The sequence below is a fragment of the Globicephala melas genome, chromosome X (genome assembly GCF_963455315.2).
Source record: "Globicephala melas chromosome X, mGloMel1.2, whole genome shotgun sequence".
NCBI classification, from domain to species: Eukaryota; Metazoa; Chordata; class Mammalia; order Artiodactyla; family Delphinidae; genus Globicephala; species Globicephala melas.
In genome coordinates this window covers 109,764,722-109,791,985 of record NC_083335.1, presented here as the reverse complement: position 1 = coordinate 109,791,985, position 27,264 = coordinate 109,764,722, and the positions used below count along the sequence as shown (strand labels likewise).

At 38.2% G+C, this 27,264-nt stretch overlaps 1 protein-coding gene across 17 annotated transcripts in view; it reads right to left on the bottom strand.

The window, feature by feature from the left end:
• Positions 1-27,264, bottom strand: part of BCLAF3 (BCLAF1 and THRAP3 family member 3) — a 66,229-nt gene that overhangs the window by 26,459 nt on the left and 12,506 nt on the right. For 7 of the 17 annotated variants that reach the window (XM_060292379.1, XM_070044689.1, XM_060292381.1 and 4 more), the window contains 8 exons: positions 25,699-25,807; positions 21,662-21,736; positions 16,716-17,285; positions 15,692-16,345; positions 7,770-7,945; positions 6,141-6,255; positions 5,365-5,428; positions 3,573-3,688 (listed from right to left, as the gene is read on the bottom strand). In XM_060292379.1, the coding sequence (XP_060148362.1) occupies positions 3,573-3,688; positions 5,365-5,428; positions 6,141-6,255; positions 7,770-7,945; positions 15,692-16,345; positions 16,716-17,285; positions 21,662-21,702 (1,736 nt within the window). In that variant the 5' untranslated portion in view covers positions 21,703-21,736; positions 25,699-25,807. The remainder of the gene's footprint in view (positions 1-3,572; positions 3,689-5,364; positions 5,429-6,140; positions 6,256-7,769; positions 7,946-15,691; positions 16,346-16,715; positions 17,286-21,661; positions 21,737-25,698; positions 25,808-27,264) is intronic. The other 10 variants (XM_060292384.1, XM_060292388.1, XM_060292387.1 and 7 more) reach the window with 5 other exon arrangements.

Sequence of the window (27,264 nt, the reverse complement as noted above, 5' to 3'; positions counted from 1 at the left end):
AAAAATGGATAAACAAAATGTGGTGTATCCATACAATGGAATATTATTCAGCCTTATAAAGGAATAAATTATTTTAATGAAATACTGACACATGATACAACATGGATGAAAACATTATGCCACGTGAAATAAGTCAGACTGAAAAGGAAAATTATTGCATGATTCTACTTATATATGTATGAGGTATTCAGAATAGGCAAATTCATAGCGATGGAAAGAATAGAGGCATCAGGGGCTGGGGGTTGGGAGTTACTGTTTAACTGGTACTGAATTTCTGTTTGAGAAGATGAAAAATTCTGGACGTGGGTAGTGGTGATGGTTGCACAACACTGTGAGTGTATTTAATGCCAATGAATTGTAGGCTTAAAATGGTGCAAATTCAGTGTTCTAAGTCAGTGCTTAGAACACTGACTAGAACATAGACATTAATATATAAATATTTGTTGAATAGATGAATAAATGATCTTTATAAAGTTAACTCTAGTTCAGTAGATTACAGATTGTTACAACAGCAAAAATAAAAACTGATGTTTTCTATAACTTGCCTAGCTAAAAAGAAAATCTAGGCAGTTTGATGCCCTCTTGAAGTCTACTGATACTATTTTGAAGCTGCTTTATCCCACACATACCACGCCCGTATAACACAGCACCTCAATGACAGTGTAGGGAACTTAGTAATGCTGGTGACAAGAGGGAGAAACGGTGTGTCAGGAGGAGACACGGAGACTTTAGGGTAAGAGGCTGGTCGGAAGTGGGAAAAAATAGAGAACAACAGGGTCTTAGAGACAAGACAGAATGCCCCGGTGTGAGACTTGCTTGGGAAAGGTTTTAAGGTATCAGGGAATAAAAAGTGATCAAGATCTAAATGCATTACAATTTCAGTATCTTCTGTCCTGTCTACACCTTTGGGAAGTCTTCATTCATTCAACAAAGATGAATTGAGCCCAAGGCAGTAGGAATACAATGGTGAGCCAACATAGACACAGAGTCTGCATACAACTTTTAAGGGGGGAAAAAAAAATCACACAGAAGGGAAAGAGCTACATCCTATGATTTATAATTTCCTTGTATTTCACTTCTTCTGTATTTCTATGGAAATCTATACACTGACTTGATTTAAAAGGTTTATGCAAAAATATTAATGAGGTCAATTTTGATAAATTGAATTTTTAAGATAAAAGGATAAAATATTTTTCTTATGTTAACAAGGAAACTGAATTAGGATAAAGTGAGAGATTAAAGCTTCCATATTATTTTTTTAAAAGGATAAACAATAACAACTTCTGGTGAGGATGTGTTAAAAATGGAACCTTCATACACTGCTGGTGGGAATGTAAAATGGTGCACCCACTGTGGAAATAGCCTGGCAGCTCATCAAAAAGTTAAACATAGTTATCATATGAACCAGCAATTCCAATCCTAGGTATATACAGAAGAAAAGTGAAAAATATATCCACACAAAAAATTGCATACAAATATTCACAGCACCATTATTCACAATAGCCAAAGAGTGGAAATAGCCCAAATATCCATCAACCGGTGAATGGATAAACAAAATGTGGTGTATCCACACAGTGGAAAGTTATTCAGCCATAAAAGGAATATTCATGCTACAACATGGGGCAACGTAAAAAACATACTACATGAAAGAAGCCCGTCACAAAAGGCCACCTGTTATATGATTGCAATTATATGTCAAGAATAGGCAAATCCATACAGACAGAAAGTAGATTAGTGGCTGTCAGGGGCTGGGAGGACGGAGAAATAGGGAGTGACAACTAATTGTACAGGGTTTCTTTTGGGGGTGATGAAAATGTTTCGAAATTAGATAGTGGTGATAGTTGCACAACTTTGTGATTATACTAAAAACTACTGAATTCTTCACTTTCAAAAGGTGAATTTTATGGTCAGTAATATCTGAATTAAAGAAAAACACTTCATAGCTCCACCATGCCACACCAGCCATCCAATACGAATAAAACAGTTCAACAGATCCAGAAAAAGACACCTTGCAGGAAGACATTTTTGCACCCTACAACGCCACCCTCAAAGCTAACATTAATAATACTTAATGCTGACCAACTTCTCTGTAGCTTACATGCATCACTTTACTTAATTTTCACCACTACCGTGAGGTAAGTATAATTCTTATCTCTATTTTACGCTGAGGAAACAGAGATTAAGTAACTTGCCCAAGGTCAGTCACATAGCTAGGTATCTACAGAGCCAGGAGTTGAACTCAGGTGTGAACTCCATTGCTCAAGCTCTTCATCACCTCAAAGGGTAAAGATATATTCTGAGGCCATACATGGTCTTTATAATTTGTTGATTATCTTAAATCTGTTTTAAAAAACCTTTTTCTTGGTACACTGAGTTTCTCACACTTGCTGAGTAGTCAAGAAAAGCATGACTGAGAGCTTGTGTCACTAAAGAGCACAGTCATGCCGTGTCATATTAGGAAACTGGAGACTCACCCACCAAGGGACAAGATTTTAACTATTTTCAATTGTTTCATATGCCTCAGCACACAGTTTTGCTATCTTTTAATTAGTCCCAAACTTATTGTCAGTATCAAGTCCAGTTTTAAACAAGCTCCACGTATCTTGACCTAGTTAGCCATAGACATGACTTATAAGTCTAGTCAAGTATTTTAATTTTTGAAACTAAGGACTATGGAAAGAGAATTAGCACTGGTCCTTTCTATTCATACATTCCCACCTTCTGGGAGATCCAAATAGTTTGAGGACCCTTGAGTGAACTGGAAATTTTTTCCCATTAAATTATATCTCATAATCATATGAGGTCCCAGAGTTGCCATGAGTTCTACATAGTTCTCAGGACTAGGGATAAACTGGGACCAATCTAGAATACTCAGAGCCCCTAAAAAGAGGTACAGCGTTGGGAAAGAAAAACAAGGATCTACTGACAATCAATTTGCCACTCATGGCATAAGTACTTCACATGTGCCAGTTCATTTAATATTTATAACCTGTCCAACATAAATTGGTTATTCTCATTTTATAGAGGAAAAGGCTCCAGAAACTAGGCAAGTTTGCCCAAGAGCAAACAGCTTGTAAACTGGCAGAAGTAGGATTCAAACTCAGGTCTCTTCTGCATTTTCTACTACACCTGCCTCTGTTTCACGGACAGACATCCACAAAGAGTTCTGAAAGAGGACGGCACTGACCTCAGGAAATTTTGCAACATTCAAAGACTACCAGAATCTAAAGGGTAGAATGTGTCAGAGTTTCAATCAGCTCGAGCCAAATAGTCCATAAATTTGCTGGTCTTGGCTCCTGCTAATATTAAAAAAGCTACTACACTTCTCTCTAGATTACAAAGACATCAAATACTCACCTACCCCATAATTTTTATTGTTTCAATGAAATAGCATATGATGACCACTGAATAACTTTGAAACATTTTAACAGATTTCACTTAAACATGTAAAATGGATTTGAGGAATTAAATTCCTACACTAAAGTGAAAATTACCATCACACACAGAAAATTGGAAAATATGCTAAAACCAAAAGCTGTCTGATAACAGGATGTTTTTCATCTACTGATTACCTCTCTGCAGCACTAGCTATGTGAAAAATGTGCTCATCTTCATTCTGTAACCGTTCTTTTCTCCTTCTTTCAATGTCATGTCGTAGGTCATTTGGATCTATTATTTTGACCAGAGTCTGAGGAATTTTGACAGAAGACAAACCATTCACATTACTGTTAGTTGCACAAAGACCATATCGAACAAGAATCTTAAGTAAAAGTCCTAAATAAGTTACCTTGTACTCATCCTGCTCATGCTAGTGTAAACTGATAAAAATATTTTGAGACACAATTGACAATACAGAGTCAGAAAAGTTCATAACACTGAACCAAGAATCCCACTTCTGGGATTCTATACCAAAGAAACGTCTATCTACCCAAGTATATTCAAAATATTATATTTTAAAAATAACCATAAAATGAAAGTAACTTAAGTGTGAAAAAAAATTTAAAGGAGAAGGGAAGAATAATTTTATGGTAAATTTAAGTCATAGGAGTAATGTACAAGCATTTAAATTATGATAATGTAGACTATGTGGAAGTAACCATGGAAAAACACTTACTGAATAGTTAATTAAAACTTACAAAGCCTCAATTATAAAAAGGTCATTGGGAGTTCAGAGATTTTACATAAAAGGAATGTTACTATAGTTTAAGTAAAAAGATAAAGCATCCAAAACTACATGTACTGTGGTAGTGTATGTTAAAGCGCTAGACATAAGACTGCAAGGAAAGATGATCAAATAAGATTTTGTCTTAAGTGGTTGAATTAGGGGTGATTTTTTTTAAATCCTCAAATTTCCTATAAGTTTATTATAGTACTTTGATGAGCAGAAATTTTCTGAAAGTATCATTTATTCAATAAACTAACCTATCTCCATAAGTACAATAAAACTGTAACCATTCACAAGTGAAAATATTATTTATATATTCTATCACAAATGTATTAAAATCTCTCCTCTATAAAAACTCTTCACTCGCAATGAATAAATTAGCAGTTCTTTTAGAACTTGATATATTTCTTCTAAAACAAGAGCCAGTTTTCTTCCCCCTGGGCTAGTTAAGATAGTTTTTCTAATTAGCAAAGAAATGGCGGGGAGGGAGGTGTTATGGGTGGGAACAATTAAAAAAATTCAGGGGCTTCCCTGGTGGCGCAGTGGTTGAGAGTCCGCCTGCCAGTGCAGGGGACGCGGGTTCGTGCCCCGGTCCGGGAAGATCCCATGTGCCGCGGAGCGGCTAGGCCCGTGAGCCATGCCCGCTGAGCCTGCGCGTCCAGAGCCTGTGCTCCGCAATGGGAGAGGCCACAACAGTGAGAGGCCCGCGTAAAAATTCAGTATTATTTCCATTATTTTTCTAGTTCATATTCCATAGAATGTTTCACACAATCTTCAGTAAACAGAAGAGCAGTGTCAAATGAAACTAAGTTCCTTTGCATTCATTCTACATACAACTTAAAAATATATCCCACATGACTGCTTTGGAAAAAACAGGTATCAAACATACTTTCTGCAAGCTTTACAGTGTGAAGTTTTGGAATGAACATTAAACACTACAATTTTATGTCAATTTTACAAAGCTGTTACCCTTAGGGATTGTCTCTCTTAGGGCATATTTTTGTCTTTTGCCAGTGTTCTCTCTGCAATCTTTTGATAACTAGAGTCACTTGGAGAGCTTTGTAAATTTCAGATTCCTGGGTCTCCATCATTCTTCCTCACCCACTTTAACTACCTTTTTTACTCCCAATGACCAGTTCCGTTTCCCATTAGTATACCAACAATAAGATAATCTCTCATCAAAAATTATATTCACTTACCTGTTCTGAATCATATACCATAGTTTGTTTACTCTGAAGCTCGGCCAAAGACATATCTATTCTCCTAAAATAATAAAGGCATATTACAATTAAATAATTATGTTATACACTGAAATCTTGACTCCATTATTACAGAATGGATTTTGAAATAACGCTGGTGTGTCTTGGAGGAAGAAAAAGAAATCTGCTACCAGGTAGTTTTTCACCTATATGGCAGTCTCCCAGGACATACATATCCTGTAAACAACATCACAGTGACGCCTCAGTGGTTCTCAAATCACTAGTCTGTGTAACCTTAAACTTGGCTCCGGTTATCTACCGCATTCTAACATTGATTCAACTCAGCTCACAAGACAGGGCGCACCACCTGTTTGGACAGGTGCCAGCAGAAGAAGACATAGGTTTTCATCCGGCTGCCCTCAGAACAGCCATTTCTGACCACATGAAGCAACCCATGATTTCAATGGCTCGACAACTGTCTTTCATCTTCCAGTGATAACTTCAGTAGGCAATTACTATAGACACAGCAGAATCAAAGTTAGGTAGGTAAATATTTTCAAAGTCCTACACATTTAAACAATGCTAGTCATGGCTTCAATATAACCTAGTCTATCAAAGTGCACTGGTCCAGTACCTGCTTGGGTTAGTCCTGTTTTTAGGCAGGAAATGCAGTTCTAGAGTCTACAACAAGCCCAGGAGGCAGGCAGCACCTTCCCACAATCTGTTCTGAGGCTCATTCCCATGAGTTAAATGGGCATACAATAATCACTCATTACCTGTGAATTTCTGGATCTGAGTTCAATTTAAATTCATTTACATCTGCAGCTTGTGTAACTTGCATTTTTGAGAAACGCTCATGTAGAGTAATTCCAAGTGATGGAAAATAATCTGCTGCAAAAGGGAAAAAAAAGTTTTATCTCAATGTAAAACTGATTCCACTTAAAAGATTATATATAATAAGCACAGGAAGAAGGGACTATTAAAAAACATCCAACCTGTTTTCTCTTGAAAACATATGGGACCTAAGCTTATTCCACAGACTAATTTGTAGTGCTCACACACTTTCCCAAGCCCAAGCAACAGTAAACGGATTTATGAACCCAAAGATTCTGTTCCTATTTAACATGTCTGCTTACTTGCCAGGGGGAAAAGACAGTGGCTCTCTCAAAGAGAGGACAGGACCTTTCTTCTCCTAGGTAAGATCTTCCTACATCTGGGAAGTAAAGCTGGTATACAGCTCTACTCTTCACCTAGAGTAAAAAATAACTCCAAAAACAACCCTGAAACATCAAAACAATTCTGAACAAATGTTAAATGTTATGTTTACATATCACAGAAGGCCTCCTAATGCCATTTTACTTTAACATTAACTGAAGTTCATGAAGACATTCTGAAAGCGGCTATGCTACAAGCTTTTAACAGAATAAAGAGAAAGATAATACACTTGACCCATGAGAATGCTAAAGCAATCCTTTTCCCTAACTTACTGTTCCTGTTCCGGGACGATCTCCTGAATTTTTCTACAATACCAGCTCCCTGTCTGCCAAGAATCACACTTCTTTTGGGTAAGAGGGGCTGGAATTGAGAAGGTGAACTGTTTCAAACTGCATGCTTTAAAGTAAATATGTGCCTTAGTTTGAGGGCTGCAAAGAAAATAATTCATTTGCAAAATATGTTTTATGAAGGTAAAAAAGATTAACACAGTTATCTAGTAAGAAATATAAAATTATAAATTTTGAAATTCTCGAAAGACCCCAGTTTATAATACCCACAACTGCCTTATTTATGCAGCATCAATAAGGAAAGTTATTTTACATGACTAAATTATCCAATTAATGGAAACTGGCCAGAAGCAAAAGCAAAACACAACAGCTCAATGTAAACCTTTGAAGTATTTATTATGCAATGTCCTGATGTCATCATGTATAACAAATCAAACTGGAATCTTCTATTGATCGCTTAGCATCACCCTTATGGCACAAAGTCCCAGTAATGCCCTCAGGGGCTTTAAGAATACGACCAAATGACCTATACTTCCAAATTTCTTGAGTTTCTTGAGTTTCATATCTGGTTTTTGTTATTTCCTCCTTCCTATTCAGTTATCAGTTATTGTTTCTTTCTGCTCTCAGTACACCTGTCTTTTGCAGTAGCCAACCTCTTCCTTTATAACTTTCAATTTGTAATCTACTATGAGTTGAAGCATCAAGTTATTGGAACTACATATAAAGAACAACTAGGCTTGAATTAATACGTGCTACTCTCTTCACCAGATTTCCTAATTAATGATCTAACCTATAATGAAATATTAATTACTACTACAATATCACAGATATTTACCTATGTCTCGTGAAAAGTCAGTACATTATTTTTGTGTTATCCCTAATGTATGTGTGAAATATACCAACCTTTAACTTGATGGATTATAGTTATGATTTCCTGAGCAAATTCTCCTGTAGGTTTGTTTTCAGTATTCTGAGTTGAGTCAAGATGTTCAAACACTGGATGAAAGTTTTCACTTTTCCTGCCAACAGCAACCAAATCATGTGACATCTGTCTCTCTGTGGAATAGCTAGAAGCAACCCTAGAATAATTTGTAAATGTTTAACTAAATTTGAGACTATTTTACTGAGAAAATAACTTTAAAAGTTAATCAAGATAGCTATAAAACTAAAAAGATGTCTATCTTTTCTTATAATTAAGGCACTAAATTGTATGCCATAAAACATGTACAATAATGAGTAGGAGAAAATAGCTATAGGTACACGGTTTTGAGTTCTCCTTTTCAAATCAGAGATCATTAAATATTTGCCACTTTAATAATAAAATCCTCAAAGTTCTAAGCTAAACAATTTTTACTTCAAAAAATACAGCAAGGCATTGAAGACACTCAATATGCAAAAAGTAATCATTATTTTCTACTCCCAAATGTCCATAAAATTGTAAAGCCAGCAAGCTTACACTATCTTGAAATACTACCATACTTTAAAAGCTGATATCAAACATAATAACGTCTCTGACTTCATAAAAGTCCTTAAAACTCCATGTCAGTAATGAGAAGCTGAGAATAGTATTTTGAAATCAAATTCTGTTGAGATTAATTTAATCACTTACAAAGTCTCACTGAACTCTCAGAAAATAGTCTTAGTTGTTATCACAGTTATGATCATTAGGAGCAATGACAGTGTTTACCCTAAATATATCCTTAAAGAAATACTACCATTTATTATGTAACCCCAACCATCTTACCATTTTAATGCTTTCTGAATCTTTACAACTTTCATTAAGAGCTTTCCTGACCTTTAAGTACCATTATAAAGCCATGATTATGACATATAACTAACAATTATTCATGCCAAACAAAGGGGCTCAGAGCTTACAAACATTATCTCATTTAATCTTTGCAATAGCTCTATGGGGAGGTGTCATGATATCGAGACAATGGATGTCTTGGTTGTTTTGCTTTTCATCCCAGAGGTTAAGCATTCCTATGAACATAATCCTTCCAAATGTCTTAGTGGGAAAGTTTACTTTATTCCAATAATGCTACTCCTGCTTAAAACTACTCATATTCTTCATCTGGAGGCAGTTTATGCGTCACAGAAGAAAATGCCTCATTATTTATATTTATTCCTCATTTTGGACCCAAAATGGCACTAACCAGCTTATACCCATCTTACTCCTCTGCATTTAACTCTGAATAGCTTTTGGCTCTTCCCGAAACACAAGTTTCAGGAGTTGACGTGTGAGCTAGGCTTTGAAGGTTGGTGTGTTTTAGACATGTGGAGATGAGATGAAAGACGTTTTACGTTTATAGGTTAACAAAGGCAGAAAACACACCTAGGAACTTTGAGCTGTGTGATCTGAGCAGTCTGGGGAAAGGTAGGAGGGCAGGAGGTGTGAAGGTAAGACGCCACACTGCCAGCCTGATGTGACAGGATTAGCTGATGGGAGAGGGTGGGAGGCTCAGTTCTGGCCGCCAGAGGACTGCCTTCTATCAGGTGTCTTGGAAGGGTGTTGCGGTTGACAAGGCCAGTTAGGGGACTTTTGTGAAAAAAGTAATGAGATGCTGAATTAAGGGAGTGTCAGTCTCCCTAATCCTTTTACCTCAACTCCAAAAATTCTACATGTGTTCTTAGGAAGACATGAGCAAACTAATGACTCGGAAAGTGCTTTGTGATAGTTATTAGCTGGAAGAAAACCGAGAAAGGAAAACTTTACATGTGTCATACAGATTTTGTTATCTATTATAAGCTTCCAGAGGGCAGGGGATTATCCATTAGTTTTGGTGGTTGGGTTTTTGTTACTGTTGTTTTGCCAAGCAGTTGGTTTTGTGGATGGATTTTAATGTGTAGAAGAGGAAATTAAGGTTTAATGTAGCTTTTTAATGTTTTCTTAGTTATTATGCACAACACTCAAGTGAATGTCAGGGGAAATATCCTTAAACAGAGAAGGAAAACTGGGGTGGAGTGGTGGGAGGGAACAGAGAACCTGGAAGATTTAATCAGACCGGAAGTAGATGTAGTATTAGAATACAGGTGTTGGCTATATTTTAATTTTTAAAACTGTCTAAAATGCATCTCAAATGAGAACATTTGATCTTTTCAGCTTAACTATTGTATTGGGGGTATTTTGTGAAACTGTTAACTTGTTGATCAGTAATGTCATGGGAAATATAAAAAGGAAAATATGAACAAAGAGGTGATTAAATTTATAAATGGAAATACCTAGAACATTTTGCATTCTGAAGTTTCTAGAAACTTTTCCTTATAGCAAAAGTATAATTATTTTTAAAAGACTAAATTTCAGGTTATACTATTTTCATGTGTATTTTCTCGAAGGATGATCACTGATATTTTTTTATTAAAAATATTGTTGTGGGGTGTCTCTAGAGCACATTTTTTAACTGATAACAAGTTTAAACACTAAAATTTCAGGAATTAAGTGTAGCTTCAGAGTATACCACAGCACTCCTATGAACTGAGAGTTGGACTTGGAGTGGGGATGAGAGTTAGGCCAGTAATAAAAAATTAGAAGTAAATTTTACTAATTATCTGGTGAAAAATTAGAAGCCTTTATCAGCTGGTTTCGTCTTGGGAGAAACTGAGACTGCAATAAAAACCATTATCAACTGATTTCCCCTTATAGATAGATCATTTTTATAGTTCCATTTAAACATCTTATTTTTCTCCTGTAAAAAAAATTTTAAAGCTGTTTTTTGGGTATGGAACACGCTTTTTGTACCATTAAACCCCTTTAAACAGAGAGCATTTGTAATTCTTTTGTTAGTGGAGGTTGTTACAGGGCCATTCTAGCTTCTAGCATTCTAGCTTCTAGACATTTCACTAAATGTCTCTTACTAGTTACCAGATACACAGTGAGAAGCTTGGAGCAAATTAGGAGGAGAGAAAGGATATGGGCCTTCTAATGAAAGTCTTTCTGATGAGTCAAGGAAACCACATCAGTGGCATCAACCTGCGGCATAATCACTCCTCCATGTTTCTGCCTTGGCAGGGAGTCGTCTCGACAGGTCTGGTTTGAGAGCAGGGAGCATGAAAAGTCAGATGGAAGCTTTTCCTCTGAGAAGTTAAAAATAGGCACTCAAAACCATCTTGTTAGAGGAGTTTAATTTTTTAAAGAATATCTGTAAGCCCCTCATAACCGTGGAGCGGTTTTGGATATATGGCTGTTAGTGACGTAAATAAATAAGTAAATACATACACGTGTACACCCACACCCCAAAATGTATCCATCTGATTGATTTTTGTTATATGAAGAGGTATTATTTTTTTCTTGTGGTGCTGCTATTTAAGACATATCTCAGGGCTCTCTTCTGGATTTATCTTCAGAGCCTGAAACATCATCATGAAGAACCCTAGCAGCTGTAAATCTCAATTCTTTGGATGGTGGAGTCGCACACCACCTCACACATTCACTCCACTGTGCCGTGGTATTACCAACGTCATCCCATGGTCTATCAGACCAGAGGAGAAGAAACCTAATCCTATGTGGATCCATAGTCCCAGGGCACCATAACAGATTGTCTCACAGGGTAGGTCCTCAAAAAATACCCTCTGAAGGAATACATGATAAAATGGAAAATGACTTGGACAATATGAAGTGGTGAGTTTCAGCTAAAAAGATGACAGACTTAAAATTGTGAGGCCAATTTAATTTTGTTTTTTAACTTTCTTAGCTTACTTTAAAATTTTTTACTTAGTTTAGACCAATTTAAAATTTTTCATTTTTTATAACAGAAAATCTCAAATATATACAAAAGTTCAGAGGATCCTATGATGAATCTGTCAAGCCAGCTTCAACAGTTATCAACATATGACCAATTGAAGCAGACTCGCAGAGCCAGGAAGAACTACCGGTTAATTTGGGCCCCAAAGTCATTGCCAGGTGACCTGCCCAATGTCACAGAGCTGCTCAGTGACCCACTGGAAGACAAAAACCTATGCATCCCAACATCAAACAGAATGTTTATCTCCCTATACTAGGACCCCTAAGAGACACTAAGAGAAGCTAGGGTGAAACATAGGAATGAAAGGGAAACTTCTTTCAATTTTTGATTTTCGAAAATGTATATGAGAAATATTAGGGGGAAAAAACCCTTAGTTTTTTTGTGATACATAACAGCAAGGTAGCAGGTATGTGTATCACAAAAATATCTCCACCCACAGCTTATTTTGCCTCCAGCCAAATGCCCATCAAAGGTAAACTTGTGTGATTAGGCTACCTTCCTTCAATGCTCGCTGTGGTTTTTCACTCTTCTGCAGCCTAGGCAGCAGCTGTTTCCTCAGAGCATGTGGGCTCCAGTGTCTTCTGGGGCTCATCACCCGCCTCATCCCCCTTTCAGTATGGGGAAAGACCGGGTGGGGGGTAGGGAGGCCCTCTCTATATCTCTTCAGTGAGAAATAAAGGATTAAATGCAAATGTGGCTGAGGCACTCAGTCTAACATCAACTTCACTAGCCAACCTTCTCATCCTAGATGCCTAGTCCCAGCACCTGAGAAGTCAAAGGAGCCTCGGTCCAGGTCCACCTGCCCCAGCTTACTCTTCTCCGGAGACTGGCAGGCTCTCCTCCTCCCTCTCACCTCCTTCCTAGCCTGACCAAGGTTCAGTCTCTCACCTACTCCACCCAACATTAAACCAAAACTCCCTTCACCTGCCCCAAGACTTCCAGATGTATACAACAGTGAGTGTTTGGGGTTCATAACAACCTTAGTACAGATTTTCATATTGTGACTCCCTAATTTCATTCTGAAATATATAATTATGACTCTTGTGTAACTTCTACCTCTGATAACGCAGTTTCTGACAAAGTAGGTCACTAGAATATCGGCTTTGTGTCTGCCTACTGCTATTCTAGATACAAATTAGAATCTAGAAAAACCACTAGGTGATAAACGTACGTTTTCAACTGCATTAATAACTGGAAGAACATATATCAATACTTGACCAAAGCTAAGAAAGTAAACAAATGCATAAAATGAACCATCTTAGTGTTTCCAAAAAAGTGCATAAACCTCTCTAGATTTTAACCAACAAATAACCTCTCTGCACTCTATGATTATTTTAATCTTGTTAAGCAGAGGAAAACCTAATTTATGTTAGCAGTTGAGAACATGGCTCTATTGAGGGTATTAACTACCTTTGTTTTATGGACACTTCATCAGTCCACATATAACTAAATCCAACCCCACAAAATTCTTCCACAACTCATTCATCAATTAATGATTATAATCAGAGAGAAAGATTTTTGTTGACTATGATGCATTGCCATACTGAAAAGGTGCATATATTTATTAAATTATTTATTCTTCAAGTCTTTGAATAGAAAGGACTTACAGTGAAGCTCTTTATTACACAAGCCGTTCTACAGGTCCTTGACAGGTAATTCAAACACGTACTGACAGGCCCCACTAATGGGTCATGAAATTCATAAAAGGACAGTTTATAAATTTATTTATTTATTTATTTATTTATTTTGTGGTACGCGGGCCTCTCACTGCTGTGGCCTCTCCCGTTGCGGAGCACAGGCTCCGGACGCGCAGGCTCAGCGGCCATGGCTCATGGGCCCAGCCGCTCCGCGGCACGTGGGATCTTCCCAGACCGGGGCACAGACCCATGTCCCCTGCATCGGCAGGCAGACTCTCAACCACTGTGCCACCAGGGAAGCCCCAGTTTATAAATTTAAAACAAAAGTTACAGCAGCCTCAATTTTAGGAAGCTCATTTTGGTGACACATGATGAAGATCAAGCTTCTATTTCTCAATATCAAATTATAAAATTAACAGTGTTTAGCATCTCTAATGAGGTCTACTAAAATAAAATCCTTCAAACTTGGTACTTCTAGCATTCTTTAAAAATGTTACAGCCAATTTATTAATTCTAATTTAAGTATAAAACACTTTATTAAATATTGAAAAATTCAAGATTTTTAAATTTTTTTACTTTTGTTTAAAAATTCAAGATTTTTGTGATTTGATTGTATGTAATTTTACCTCAAAAGGAAAAAAACTGTAAACAAATATTAAATACTGAAATATTTAAAGGGGAATGTACTCATATCTGCATTTCACTTTGAAATGCAGCAAAAAAATAAGATGGAATGATAGATGAACAGATATGTGATTACAGAAGTAAAATCTTAACTGTAGACTCTAGGTGGTGGGTATATAGGTATTGACTGTACAATTCTTTCAACTTTTCTGTATGTTTGAACATTTTCATAATATAATGTTGGAAAGAAAAAAAGCTTAAGGTAACATCCTTAAACTTGATGCTTACAGCAGCTTTTGTGCTCTTAAGACTAAGAACTAATAGGAAATATAATAGCACAAAATGACTTAAGACATATTATATGAAATAGAATACAAAATTATTAATACAACATTATGACAACCAGGTATACATAGAAAAACAACAAAAGGAGCTGTAGGGCTTTCCTGGTGGCACAGTGGTTGAGAGTCTGCCTGCCGATGCAGGGGACACGGGTACGTGCCCCAGTCTGGGAAGATCCCACACGCCGCGGAGCAGCTGGGCCCGTGAGCCATGGCCACTGAGCCTGCGCGTCCGGAGACTGTGCTCCGCAACGGGAGAGGCCACAACAGTGAGAGGCCCGCGTACCGCAAAAAAAAAAAAGGAGCTGTACTAAAATATTAATAAAATTGTCCTAGGATAGTAGGATTATGGGTGATTTCCCCCGCCCTTCTATTTGTCCGACTTTCTTTAATATAATCGTATTTATAAATTCTTTCTGTGTACATATAAATATACATATGTATATTTTAAAATATTTGTTGCAAGTACAATGAATGTAAGAAAAATATCAGGGAGGGGGACTGCCATATCTAACTTTAAGGAAAGAAGCAAAATATATTCTGTTTAAAAAAAAAGACTGTGGGTTTACCTCCCTCACCATCACATTTTGTTCCCTCTAGTTTTTGATTCAAATACAGATATGAGTCAATGGTGAACATAAATACACCAAATCAACATGGTCCTTCACTTTTTAATTCACATACTGGTAGTGTATTAAGGTAACAAAAAGACTTAGCTGACACATCCAAGTGTCAGTGCCTTATTATTCTCAGAATCCATAAAGAGGTAATATTCATAATAGAAAAAAGCATGCAATCCACTGCAGGAGAATATAACTTATTACAAAAGTAGTCATTTTTGTTAAACAATCAAGAGCTAAACCAAATGTCTTATAAATAGGCCTCTTTCTAGACTCTAGCCTAATTGCCTCTACCTAGGAGAAGCTAGTCGGTTGAGCACCACTCCTTTTGAGACGGCAGCAAGAACCACATTAAGTCATCCACCTCCTTGAGTCACAAGGGGACATGTGAATTTGAGCCCCAGGCACGGACTTAGATAAGTCACTTCATCTCTCACTGCCTCAATCTCTTCCTCTATAAAATCAGGGTCTGCTAAGGTCCCTTCCAGGTCAAAAATTCTCTGAATTTCAGGCAACAGGCTCTGAGAAACTAAGCAAGGAACGGGTCTCCTTGAGCACCACCCAGCCTATCCGTGGATATAGAAAATCTGGCAGCATAAAAACATGTAAATTCATGAAGAGGAACAACTCCATAGAATGCCCTTCACCCAAAAAGCATCTTGAGATACAAACGTGGAAACGAACAGACATGACGTCACCCCATGTTACTAATCATGGGATTCATCCCCATTAGAGGGCTTTTTTGAAAAATCCAGGCAATCCCCGCCCCCCAGCTCGAACTCTAAACACATCATTAATTCTATTTTCAAAGGTTCAAATAAAGGTGGCAGAAACAGTTATAGAAAAAAACAAAGATAATACCTGGATGTTTTCTTCACATCTACTTTAACTGTAAGTGATTTCTTCCGAAGAACGGAAGATGAAGGTTTCGAGTCAGAAAGTTTTTTACTCTTATCAAGTCGGTTATGGGAAGAGTTGCTCTCTTTTCTGCCAGCCCCTTCTTTCTTTATTTTGTCCTTCCGTTTGTCATTACAGGGTCTCAAACCAACGTCGCTTTTATCTGAATGAGTGCAGGTAGTGCAGTCTTTCTTAGATGGCTTAAAAGGCTCTTTGACTTGCCCACCTTCAGTCTCTCTCCCTCTTCCAGCATTAAAGCAATCGGACTCTCTATTTACAGGGCCTTTTTGAGAACCGAATTTTCTATCTTCCTCCTTAGAGTACTTCTGAGTTCTTCCATCATAAAAGTCCTGGTCCCCATCTGAGGTCTTACGATGTTTGTGGCGATAGTCACAGGATACCTTGGCTGCTGAACTGGTCTCTGGGAATTCCCTCGGAGCATATCGAAGAGTTTGGGGTCCAAGGTTCCATTGATCTTTCTTCTCTTGGTAAGAAGGGAGAAAATGCCTGGACTTCCACTGCGGGCTCCTGGGAGGCTCTCTGTTTTCATACCTCTCCACATCTTGAGGTCTTTTTGATGTGTGTCCATATTTTCTGAAATCACGATCCTCAGGATACCTGTGTTGACATAAAGCAGTTTACACTTGCACTAGAGAGAAGTGAGAATTTATGTGTGTGGAATGTTGGGCAACATGGCTTTAAATGCAGAGCACAGTGGCAAGTTAACCTATAATCCCTGAAGCCAACTCATAGATGCACAAGGCACTTAGGAAAATAGCATCATTTTTTTTTAATATTCTAGCCATCAACATGATTCACTCTAAAAATAAACACTTCACTACTACCAGTGGACCAAAACTACATTACAATGCTTTTAATCTTTTTAGACAAAAGCTTTTCAAGGTGGTTATCTTCAACCACAAAGTAAAGAGACTTTTTTTACTTGAGTCTTTATACCAAATTACCCAGGTTTAATGTTAGCCTATACCTCGTCTGAAAAGAGCTCCTTTTCTCAAAATCTTCAGAGCCTCTTCTAAGTGACTGAGAATATTTTTCGTCTTGTATCCTCTGGTGCCTCAATTCATCTTCATGCCACTGTCCTTCGAATCTAAAAGAATCTGCTATTGACCTCAGAGGTGGTTTCCCTCCTTTTCCACTTCCTCTAACTCTGTGGTCATCAGGAAAATACCTTCCTTGCACTTTCTGGGGATAACAATTCCTCTGGTGCTCCTTGTAGAGTACACCTTCTGAGTATTTGGGCATATACTGAGATCTTCTGTTACTATCATCCCCTCTTCCTGGTAAATATACTTGGGGAGGCTTATAAGTATAAAAATTTTCTAAAGAGTTTCTTCTTATGTTTGGGGAAGATGATCTATGTTCATAAGATCGGTAATGTAGAGTTTCACGAGAAGGAATCCTTGGTTTACTCTGTCCATGTTTCTCATTGTCCATTCTCCAAGTGACAGGTCTTTTTGGATCCTTCCTATATTCATAGCCATAATGCTCAGGTCTTTGCTTGTAGTGTTCAGAATTTCTAGGTACTGGTGATAAAGACCTACGTAAACAAATACAGAAAAGTTTAGTCCATTCAAAGACAATAGACTAAGTTTGTCTTAACATGACTTACCCAAATAAAACATTTGCTTTTCCCTGCTTCTTCCACTCAAATTAAATTCATCAATTTGTGATATTTGCATTCTAAATTGTTCACTTGGGAGTCTGATTATGCTTCCGCCCGATTCAACAAGCATACTCTTTTCATCTTAACTAATGTACCCCATGTGCATATCAAAATGAGCTGAGCACACCCATCCTGTTGGAGGAGGACCAGCTTAGGTATGCAGCAGGATCTATTTTGGAAGATTGCTGACAGCAAAGTTCTGGCAAAAGGGCCAGTCAACAAAAGCTTACATCAGGTTCAATGGTCAAGTAAGAAATAAGCAGAAGGAGGGCTAGATTCACACAAGTAAATATGTAGGAGTCTCTGGAAAACTGAACATAACCTCTGAAATTAAATTAGATTCCAAGAGTTTATGATGAACAATAAATCCAAACTCAGACCCAAAACTGACCCCACAGTTTCCCCAATTGATTGTCTACTCTCTCTACTAAGTTTATATCAAGAAGCAAAAACTACATCCTTGAACAGTAAGTGGAGAGGGTGGGAGGAAGAGGGCCTTTGCCAATGAAGCAACTGACAAAGGATTAATCTCCAAAATTTATAAGCAGCTCATGCAGCTCAATAACAAAAAAACAAACAACCCAATCCAAAAATGGGCAGAAGACCTAAATACACATTTCTCCAAAGAAGATATACAGACTGCCAACAAACACATGAAAGAATGCTCAACATCACTAATCATTAGAGAAATGCAAATCAAAACTACAATGAGATATCATCTCACACCAGTCAGAATGGCCATCATCAAAAAATCTGGAAACAATAAATGCTGGAGAGGGTGTGGAGAAAAGGGAACACTCTTGCACTGCTGGTGGGAATGTGAATTGGTTCAGCCACTATGGAGAACAGTATGGAGGTTCCTTAAAAAACTACAAATAGAACTACCATATGACCCAGCAATCCCACTACTGGGCATATACCCTGAGAAAACCAAAATTCAAAAAGACTCATGTACCAAAATGTTCATTGCAGCTCTATTTACAATAGCCAGGACATGGAAACAACCTAAGTGCCCATCATCAGATGAATGGATAAAGAAGATGTGGCACATGTGTACAATGGAATATTACTCAGCCATAAAAAGAAACGAAATTGAGCTATTTGTAATGAGGTGGATAGACCTAGAGTCTGTCATACAGAGTGAAGTAAGTCAGAAAGAGAAACACAAATACCGTATGCTAACACATATATATGGAATTTAAGAAAAAAATGTCATGAAGAACCTAGGGGTAAGACAGGAATAAAGACACAGACCTACTAGAGAATGGACTTGAGGATATGGGGAGGGGGAAGGGTAAGCTGTGACAAAGCGAGAAGGAGGCATGGACATATATACACTACCAAACGTAAGGTAAATAGCTAGTGGGAAGCAGCCACATAGCACAGGGAGATCAGCTCGGTGCTTTGTGACCTGGAGGGGTGGGATAGGGAGGGTGGGAGGGAGGGAGATGCAAGAGGGAGGAGATATGGGAACATATGTATATGTATGACTGATTCACTTTGTTGTAAAGCAGAAACTAACACACCATTGTAAAGCAATTATACTCCAATAAAGATGTAAAAAAAAAAAAAAAAAAAGACATGGACCTCATGCTTAGTCCCTCCGTAAATACTACTAACATAAATAAGTTTTCTTTCCCAGACCTGTCCCCTTACATATAAAATGAAAGGTGTGCTGTTGAACCAGAGATTGTAACTTTGGTGAATGTGTGCTTTAATGCAGCTATAATGCTCTCCAGGGACAGCACATCCTTTCTGTAACTACCTTCTCCAATACCTCAGCATTGCCAACATGGAGCCTTTCATTCCAACTGAGGAGGAAGGCTCCTAGGAGTATCTGGGGAAACAGCCTGAGTTACCCAGACTTCAGGTTAAGAGAGAGGAGTGACACTATCTGGAACACAACAAAGTTCAAATTGGCACCTGGGGACCTTTCCTCCCATCTGACCTGTCCAATCTTCCAATTTCCTCCCTGAGGGTTTAATGTCTTCTAACCAATGAGGCAGCTACCCTTGCAGCTTTTGTTATCGCCCCCTCTGCAGCAGCTGCCACGGAGTTGGAGTAACCAGGAGCAAAAGCCTTTCCTTTTGGTGACATGTCTGGGTCCTTCCTACGAGAAACGAGGCTGATTTATCTTCCTCACGTACATACTGGGATTTATACACTGGACTTGCCAATATCTCCCTTTAGAGTCACCAAGCTAGAGGTACTGGCAAGTGCATTATTTAGCTGAAGTAGAAACTCCGTCATCCAGCTGGCTGCACCTCTTCACAGGAAGAAGCAACTGGAGCCTCCGAGGACTTCCTGGAAGACTTCATCTCTTCCACTGCTAAGGAGAAAAGCTGGCAGCCAGAGGCTGAGGTCTTCCAGACTGATGAAAAACTCAATCTCTTACTTTAATCCTTACCTCACATGGAATACTGCTTTGATATTATATTTCATCTCAGGGTTCTATTGTACAGAGCCCCTTTCTTCTGAAGGAGATTGCTGGAATGGTGGCTATTATTTTTAGTTCTCCTAAAGGGACAAAAGAGACCCAAAGAGTCTGTTGGGAGACAATTCTCCTTGGATGTCTTGTGCTCTGCATGCCTCCTGAGCTTTTGTTCCAAGGCAAACTGCCTGGGAAGATGGGGATAGGGCTTCCCTAAGGGGCAGAGGGCCAATGTGCTTGCTGTCCAGGATAACAAGATAATGTCTCCTCCAAGGCAAAGGCTGGGCAGGGTTGCTTGCTGTCCCTAATGGGGCTCGGGTTCCTCAGCTATGTCAGCATCGCCCACCCTCAGGGGACTAGAGGTAAGGGGAGCACAGAAACATGAAGCTCAAGTCGCCTGCTGCATATGAGTAATAAAGGCCTTTGTCTCTGATCCAAAAGTGCCTTGTGACACACTAATGCGCTAGCTTGCAAGTCGGGTAAGATATCAGACCCTTTACAGTTGGTGACAAAGAGTCCTGAGAAGGCATCCAGAAATCAGGCACTAAGCTTGGCAGGGTCTTTTGCGCCCCTTCACCAGAGCCTACCACAAAAGGGTGAAACAAAATGACCTCTGTGAGGCCCTCCATGTTCAAGCCATTTGCTTCTTTGCATTCCCTTTTCTTTCTGAAGTTCCTCCCCATTACAATTTGGTCTTGTGAACTACAAAATGAAAACTGTTGAAGAAATGATTGATTAGTCATTGGAGAATCATAATGAACAAGCATCATGACCAAGCCGTATTAACATGAAAAATCTTGATCTGTCTTTTGCGTATGTAATTGTGGTCCTCTTTAAAGTTCTAAAATGTACTAGTCACTTTCACAGCTCTGCACCTTTGCTCTTGTCATCCCCTTAACTGGAATACTTTTCTTCTCTCTTTCTGCATTTAAAAATTCTACCCATCATTGAGAATTCCCTGGCAGTCCAGTGGTTAGGACTCCGCACTCTCACTGCCAAGGGCCCAGGTTCAGTTCCTGGTCGGGGAACTAAGAGTGCACAAGCTACACGATGAGGCCAAAAAAAAGAAAAAAAAATTCTACCCATCCTTAAATCTCATCTCTCCTTTGAAGACTTTCTTGGTATCCCTCCTTCCCCTCCACAAAAGCAGAACTATTCCCTCCCTGTGGATCCAGAATACCTTGTCCCAGTCAGTAGTAGCACAACACTTTTCCTACAGTATCATAGTTGCCTATGGTGTCAATCTGCCCAGTCAGGCTGCGTGCTTGCTGAGGCCCTGTACACAAATTTGCCTTTGTAGCCCCAGAACCTGCCTATAGCAGGTATACAGTAAAAACTGGTTAAATTGTTCCAATCTAATTATATATACTATTGATACTACCAACAAGCAAAGAGGAGAGTTGATTTATAATTGAGTTGTTCAAAATTCTATTACTCTGCCATGAAGAAGAAGACATAGGAAACTCCCAATTTCTTCAAACATATTGATTATGAAAATAATTAAACTGAATATACACTGAAGAGTTCTAAACCACTTACTGATGCAAAATATATAACACTCTCAAAGGTGTTTCTCAGTCTTCCTTTCTGTGGCCATTGCATTTCTTTTATTATGGATTAATTCTAGCTGCCAGCCATAATTAAAGAAAGCTGTCAGGTCCTAGAATCTAGAAATATAAGGTCGATCACTATAAAGCAGCTACTGTGAATAACCAAGTCCACGAGCTTATTAAAATAGGTTCTTAACAATACTGGTGAATTTGAAAGTCGAAGCACATCCCAAACCCATGCTTACGCTGCTAAACTAAGGACTGCTCACCTGTGCCTCCACCTGGGGGATCTAGAGCGTGACCGTGCCATCCTTTGACATGTGAGCCACTATCCACTTTTTACACTGCAAAGAAACACAATATTAGCAAGTTTGTAGAAATGGCCTGCAACCCGCTCTAAAAACAGTGAACGCCACTGACAAAAAGTAATTTAAGCCCTCTGTGCCTCAGTTTCCTCATAGGACCCACCTTATTGGAATCTTGTAAGGATAAAATGAATTAGATCAAGGGTCAGCAAGCTTCTTCTGTAAAGGGCCAGAGAGTAACTATTTTTGGTTTTGCAGGCCATATAAGGTTTCTATCACATTATCTTCTTCTTTTTAAAAAAATGCTTAAAAAATATAAAAACCATTTGGGCCACAAAAAACAGGCCCCAAAGGGCTCCAAATGCGTTGTAGTTTCATGATCCCTGAGTTAAGGCATGAAAAGAGCTTAGAATATTGCCTGGCACACAGCAACTGATAAATAAGTGTTTCAAAAAGAGGAAAAACTTCCCCAGAATTCCTCTATCTGAGCACAACCACTACTACCCCTTCCCAACTTCCGCTGTTGGTTATGTACATATAATCGCAGTTACGTTCATATAATCACAGTCAACATCTTTAGGAATACTTGATGATATATCCTACTTTTAAAACTGTCAGATAATAAGAATTACAATGCCTAATAATCATACTCAATTGCCACCTAACTTCTATCAGATAAACATACCAAAACTTAATTAAGCATGATTAGACATTTAGTTTGCTTCTGATTTTTTGCTAAAACAAATAATGTCAAATAAGTAAATTTTAAAAGACATATAAACTTGATTTTTAAAATATTTTTCAGTCTTTAAAAGAAACTGATAGGTTTAGGAGCTGAATTAAAAAAATATGATTTGGGTATAAACTTTCATACTATTATTTACATTTCAGTAGTCTTCCTCGGTTTTGATACTATAATTACATAGTGCCCAACTTACTGTCTCCAAACCCCTGATGGCTTTCAAAATTACTGCCATGGGCCCATGAGTAATACATACAGCCACCATACACAGACTATAGAATGAATAAGTATATGTCTCATATATTAGAACCTCTATTTTGCAAATTTCTGAAGATACTATGGCCACTGTTAAAATATAAATGGCTTCTTGTCACTATGTAGTTTTTCCACTGACTGATACAAAAAGTACAACTATAACTATGTGGGCATTGGTTTGAAAAGGGAGTCCTCATAGTCAAACATTTGAAAACTACTATTATAATAAATTTCAGAAGGAAGTAATAGCATATAAGATCAAAGGACTTGAACTAGATCACTCACCAGAAGTACATTCAATTCAATTCATTTAGTTACACACTGCCTCTTTCCAAAAAGAATGTGAGGCTAGGAAGAACAATTAGTTCAGATGTACTATGAAATTAAGACAGTAAAGGGGAAAGTGTTTTCTTAGTAACTAAAAATAAAAAAATGTTCATTGCAGCTCTATTTACAATAGCCAGGACATGGAAGCAACCTAAGTGTCCATCGACAGATGAATGGATAAAGAAGATGTGGCACATATATACAATGGAATATTACTCAGCAATAAAAAGGAACGAAATTGAGTTATTTGTAGTGAGGTGGATGGACCTAGAGTCTGTCCTACAGAGTGAAGTAAGTCAGAAAGAGAAAAACAAATACCGTATGCTAACACATATATATGAAATCTAAAAAAAAAAAAAAAAAAAAAAAAGGTAATGAAGAACCTAGGGGCAAGACAGGAATAAAGACACAGACCTACTAGAAAATGGACTTGAGGACACGGGGAGGACACATGGACATATATGCACTACCAAATGTAAAATAGATAGCTAGTGGGAAGCATTTGCATAGCACAGGGAGATCAGCTTGGTGCTTTGTGACCAGCTAGAAGGGTGGGATAGGGAGGGTGGGAGGGAGGGAGACGCAAGAGGGAAGAGATATGGGGATATATGTATATGTATAACTGATTCACTTCATTATAAAGCAGAAACTAACACACCATTGTAAAGCAATTATACTCCAATAAAAATGTTAAAAAAAAAAGTATTCATTTAACAAATGCTACTGAGTACCTATTATTTGCCTGGCACTGTTCTGGGGAGACAGCAGTGAAGAGAAACAGGCAAAAATTCCTGCCCTCCTGGAGCTTACATTCTACTGAGGGAACTTATAATTTAATTAAAGAAGCTTTGGGCATATACCTATTAAATTGAACAAATATAATAAACCCAAAGGTTGTGCGAGAGACACCAAATACTGTTGGTGATGATGAAAAAGTATATCTTTCCCAGAGGGTAATTTTTTTATCCATTTTATTTTTTGAAGAACACTTACTGAAATATAATTCACATTACCGTACAACTCACCTATTTAAGTGTACAGTTCAATGTTTTTAGTATATTCACAGGGATGCATAACCATCACCACAATCTAATTTTGGAATATTTTCATCCCCACTAAAAGAAACCCCATTAGCAGTCACTCCCCATTCCTCTCCTCCTTAGATTAGCCTCTGAGAACCACTAATCTACTTTCGGTTCCTATGTATTTACCTACTCTGTACCTTTCATATAAACGGAATCATACAAATATGTGATCCTTTGTGACTGGCTTCTTTCCCTTAGCATAATGTTTTCAAGGGTTTTACCATGTATCACTAGTTCATCCTTTTTACGGCTGAATAATACTCCATTGTATGGGTACACCACATTTTGAGACTCATTGATCTCTCAATGGACATTTGGGTTGTTTCTATTTTTTTGGTTATTATGAATAATGCTGCTATGAACATTTGTGTACAAGTTTTTGTGTAGACACAGTTTTTCGTCTCTCTTGGGTATAAACCTAGGAGTAGAAATGCTGGGTCATACAATAACTCTACGTTTAACTTCTTGGGAGACTGCCAAACTTTTCCAAAGCAGCTACATCATTTTACATTCCCATCAGCAATGTATGAAGGTTCCAATTTTTCCACATCCCCAATAACATTTGTTATTGTCTGTCTCTTCAATTATAGCTATCCTAGTGGGGGTGAAGTGGTTCCTCACCACAGTTTTGATTTGCATTTCCCTAATGATAGGTAACCTTGAAATATGTAAGAAATTATGAAACTAATCATGCCTACTTTCCTTTAAACTAATAATTTCAGTTTAAATGTATTATTCTAAGGTAATAATTTAAAAGAAAAAAGCAGCTATATATACTAAGATGTTTATATAAGCTTCATTTATAATAGGAAAGAAAAAAATCCATCCAAACTAGTTATAACCCAAATGCCCAACAATCAGTAAAAGATTAAACAAATTTAAAATACATGCGTCTAGTCACTCCTTACCTTTCTCCTAGCCTTACATATGTCTTTTCCTCCATATATCCTATTCGTCCACCACAGCAAACTACTTGCTTTTCCCTGATCAGGCTGTTCTGTTCATATCACATAGATGGCTTTCCCTCACTCTGCCTGACAAATCCCTATGCTTTCAGGACTGTTTGACCATAATCTCCCCTGAAATTCTTTCTTTAACTTTCTTTCTTTCCCCCTGAGTTTCTTTCTTCTTGGGAATTCTGAGTTTATTCTGCAATTATTTCAGTACATTGTGATTATTTGTTTACATAATTGTATTTATTTCAACAGGCAAAAGACACCAAACAGCACATTACAGAACAGAAAACTCAAATGACCTATGGACATCTGAGACGTTCAACCTCAGTAGTAATTGAGGAAATACCAATTCAGATCATAACCATGCCACACCTGTCAGAATGACAAAAAACAAACAAACCAAAAAGCCCTGAAGTTGCATATTCCAGAGTATTGGTGAGGCTGTGGAAAGATGGGAACAAGATGGGGACTCTCGTATACTGCTAAGCAGGTGAGTATACACATGTATAACCACTTTGGAAGGGGTTGGCAGTACCCGTTAAACTTGAACACGCTCATATCCTATGACCCAGCAGTTCCACTCAGGGATAGACCTTACAGTGGTGGTTCTCCAACTTTAGTGCACGGCAGAATTACCTGAAAGGCTGGTTACAACACACAATGCTGGGTTCTCTTCTGGGGTGGCCCCACTTCTAGCAAGTTCCCAGGTGATGCGGATTCTGCTGGCCCCAGGACTATAAAACTACTGATTTAAAGAGAAAGGTGTAGGTCACTTGGGAGAAAATGTTTACAAGTGAGATTTACTGGTTATGTGAGAAAAAAAGTATTACTTAGAATATTTTCCTCTGCTAATATTAAAATTATCTTTATTAAAATTCAAACTAGTAGATAGCCTCATCAACCAGAGGGAAGACAGCAGAAGCGAGAAGAATTACAATCCTGCAACCTGTAGAACAAAAACCACATTCGGGGCCTCCCTGGTGGCGCAGTGGTTGAGAGTCCACCTGCTGATGCAGGGGACACGGGTTCGTGCCCTGGTCTGGGAAGATCTGACATGCCGCGGAACGGCTGGGCCTGGGAGCCATGGCTGCTGGGCCGGCGCATCCGGAGCCTGTGCTCTGCAACAGGAGAGGCCACAGCGGTGAGAGGCCCGCGTACCGCAAAGGGAAAAAAAAAACACAACACATTCACAGAAAGGTAGACGAGATGAAAAGGCAGAGGGCTATGTACCAGATGAAGGAACAAGATAAAACCCCAGAAAAACAACTAAACGAAGTGGAGATAGGCAACCTTCCAGAAAAAGAATTCAGAATAATGATAGTGAAGATGATCCAGGACCTCGGAAAAGGAATGGAGGCAAAGATCGAGAAGACGTGAGAAATGTTTAACAAAGATCTAGAAGAATTAAAGAACAAACAGAGATGAACAATACAATAACTGAAATGAAAACTACACTAGAAGGAATCAATAGCAGAATAACTGAGGCAGAAGAATGGATAAGTGACCTGGAAGACAGAATGGTGGAATTCACTGCTGCAGAACAGAATAAAGAAAAAAGAACGAAAAGAAATGAAGACAGCCTAAGACACCTATGGGACAACATTAAACACAACAACATTCACATTTTAGGGGTCCCAGAAGGAGAAGAGAGAGAGAAAGGACCCAAGAAAATATCTGAAGAGATTACAGTCGGAAAAATCCCTAACATGGGAAAGGAAATAGCCACCCAAGTCCAGGAAGCGCAGAGAGTCCCATACAGTATAAACCCAAGGAGAAACACGCCAAGACACACAGTAATCAAACTGACAAAAATCAAAGACAAAGAAAAATTATTGAAAGCAGCAAGGGAAAAACGACAAATAACATACAAGGGAACTCCCATAAGGTTAACAGCTGATTTCTCAGCAGAAACTCTACAAGCCAGAAGGGAGTGGCATGATATACATAAAGTGATGAAAGGGAAGAACCTACAACCAAGATTACTCTACCTGGCAAGGAACTCATTCAGATTCGATGGAGAAATCAAAAGCTTTACAGGCAAGCAAAACCTAAGAGAATTCAGCACCACCAAACCAGTTCTACAACAAATGCTAAAGGAACTTCTCTAAGGAAACACAAGAAAAGAAAAACACTTACAAAAACAAACCCAAAACAATTAAGAAAATGGTCATAGGAACATACATATTGATAACTACCTTAAAC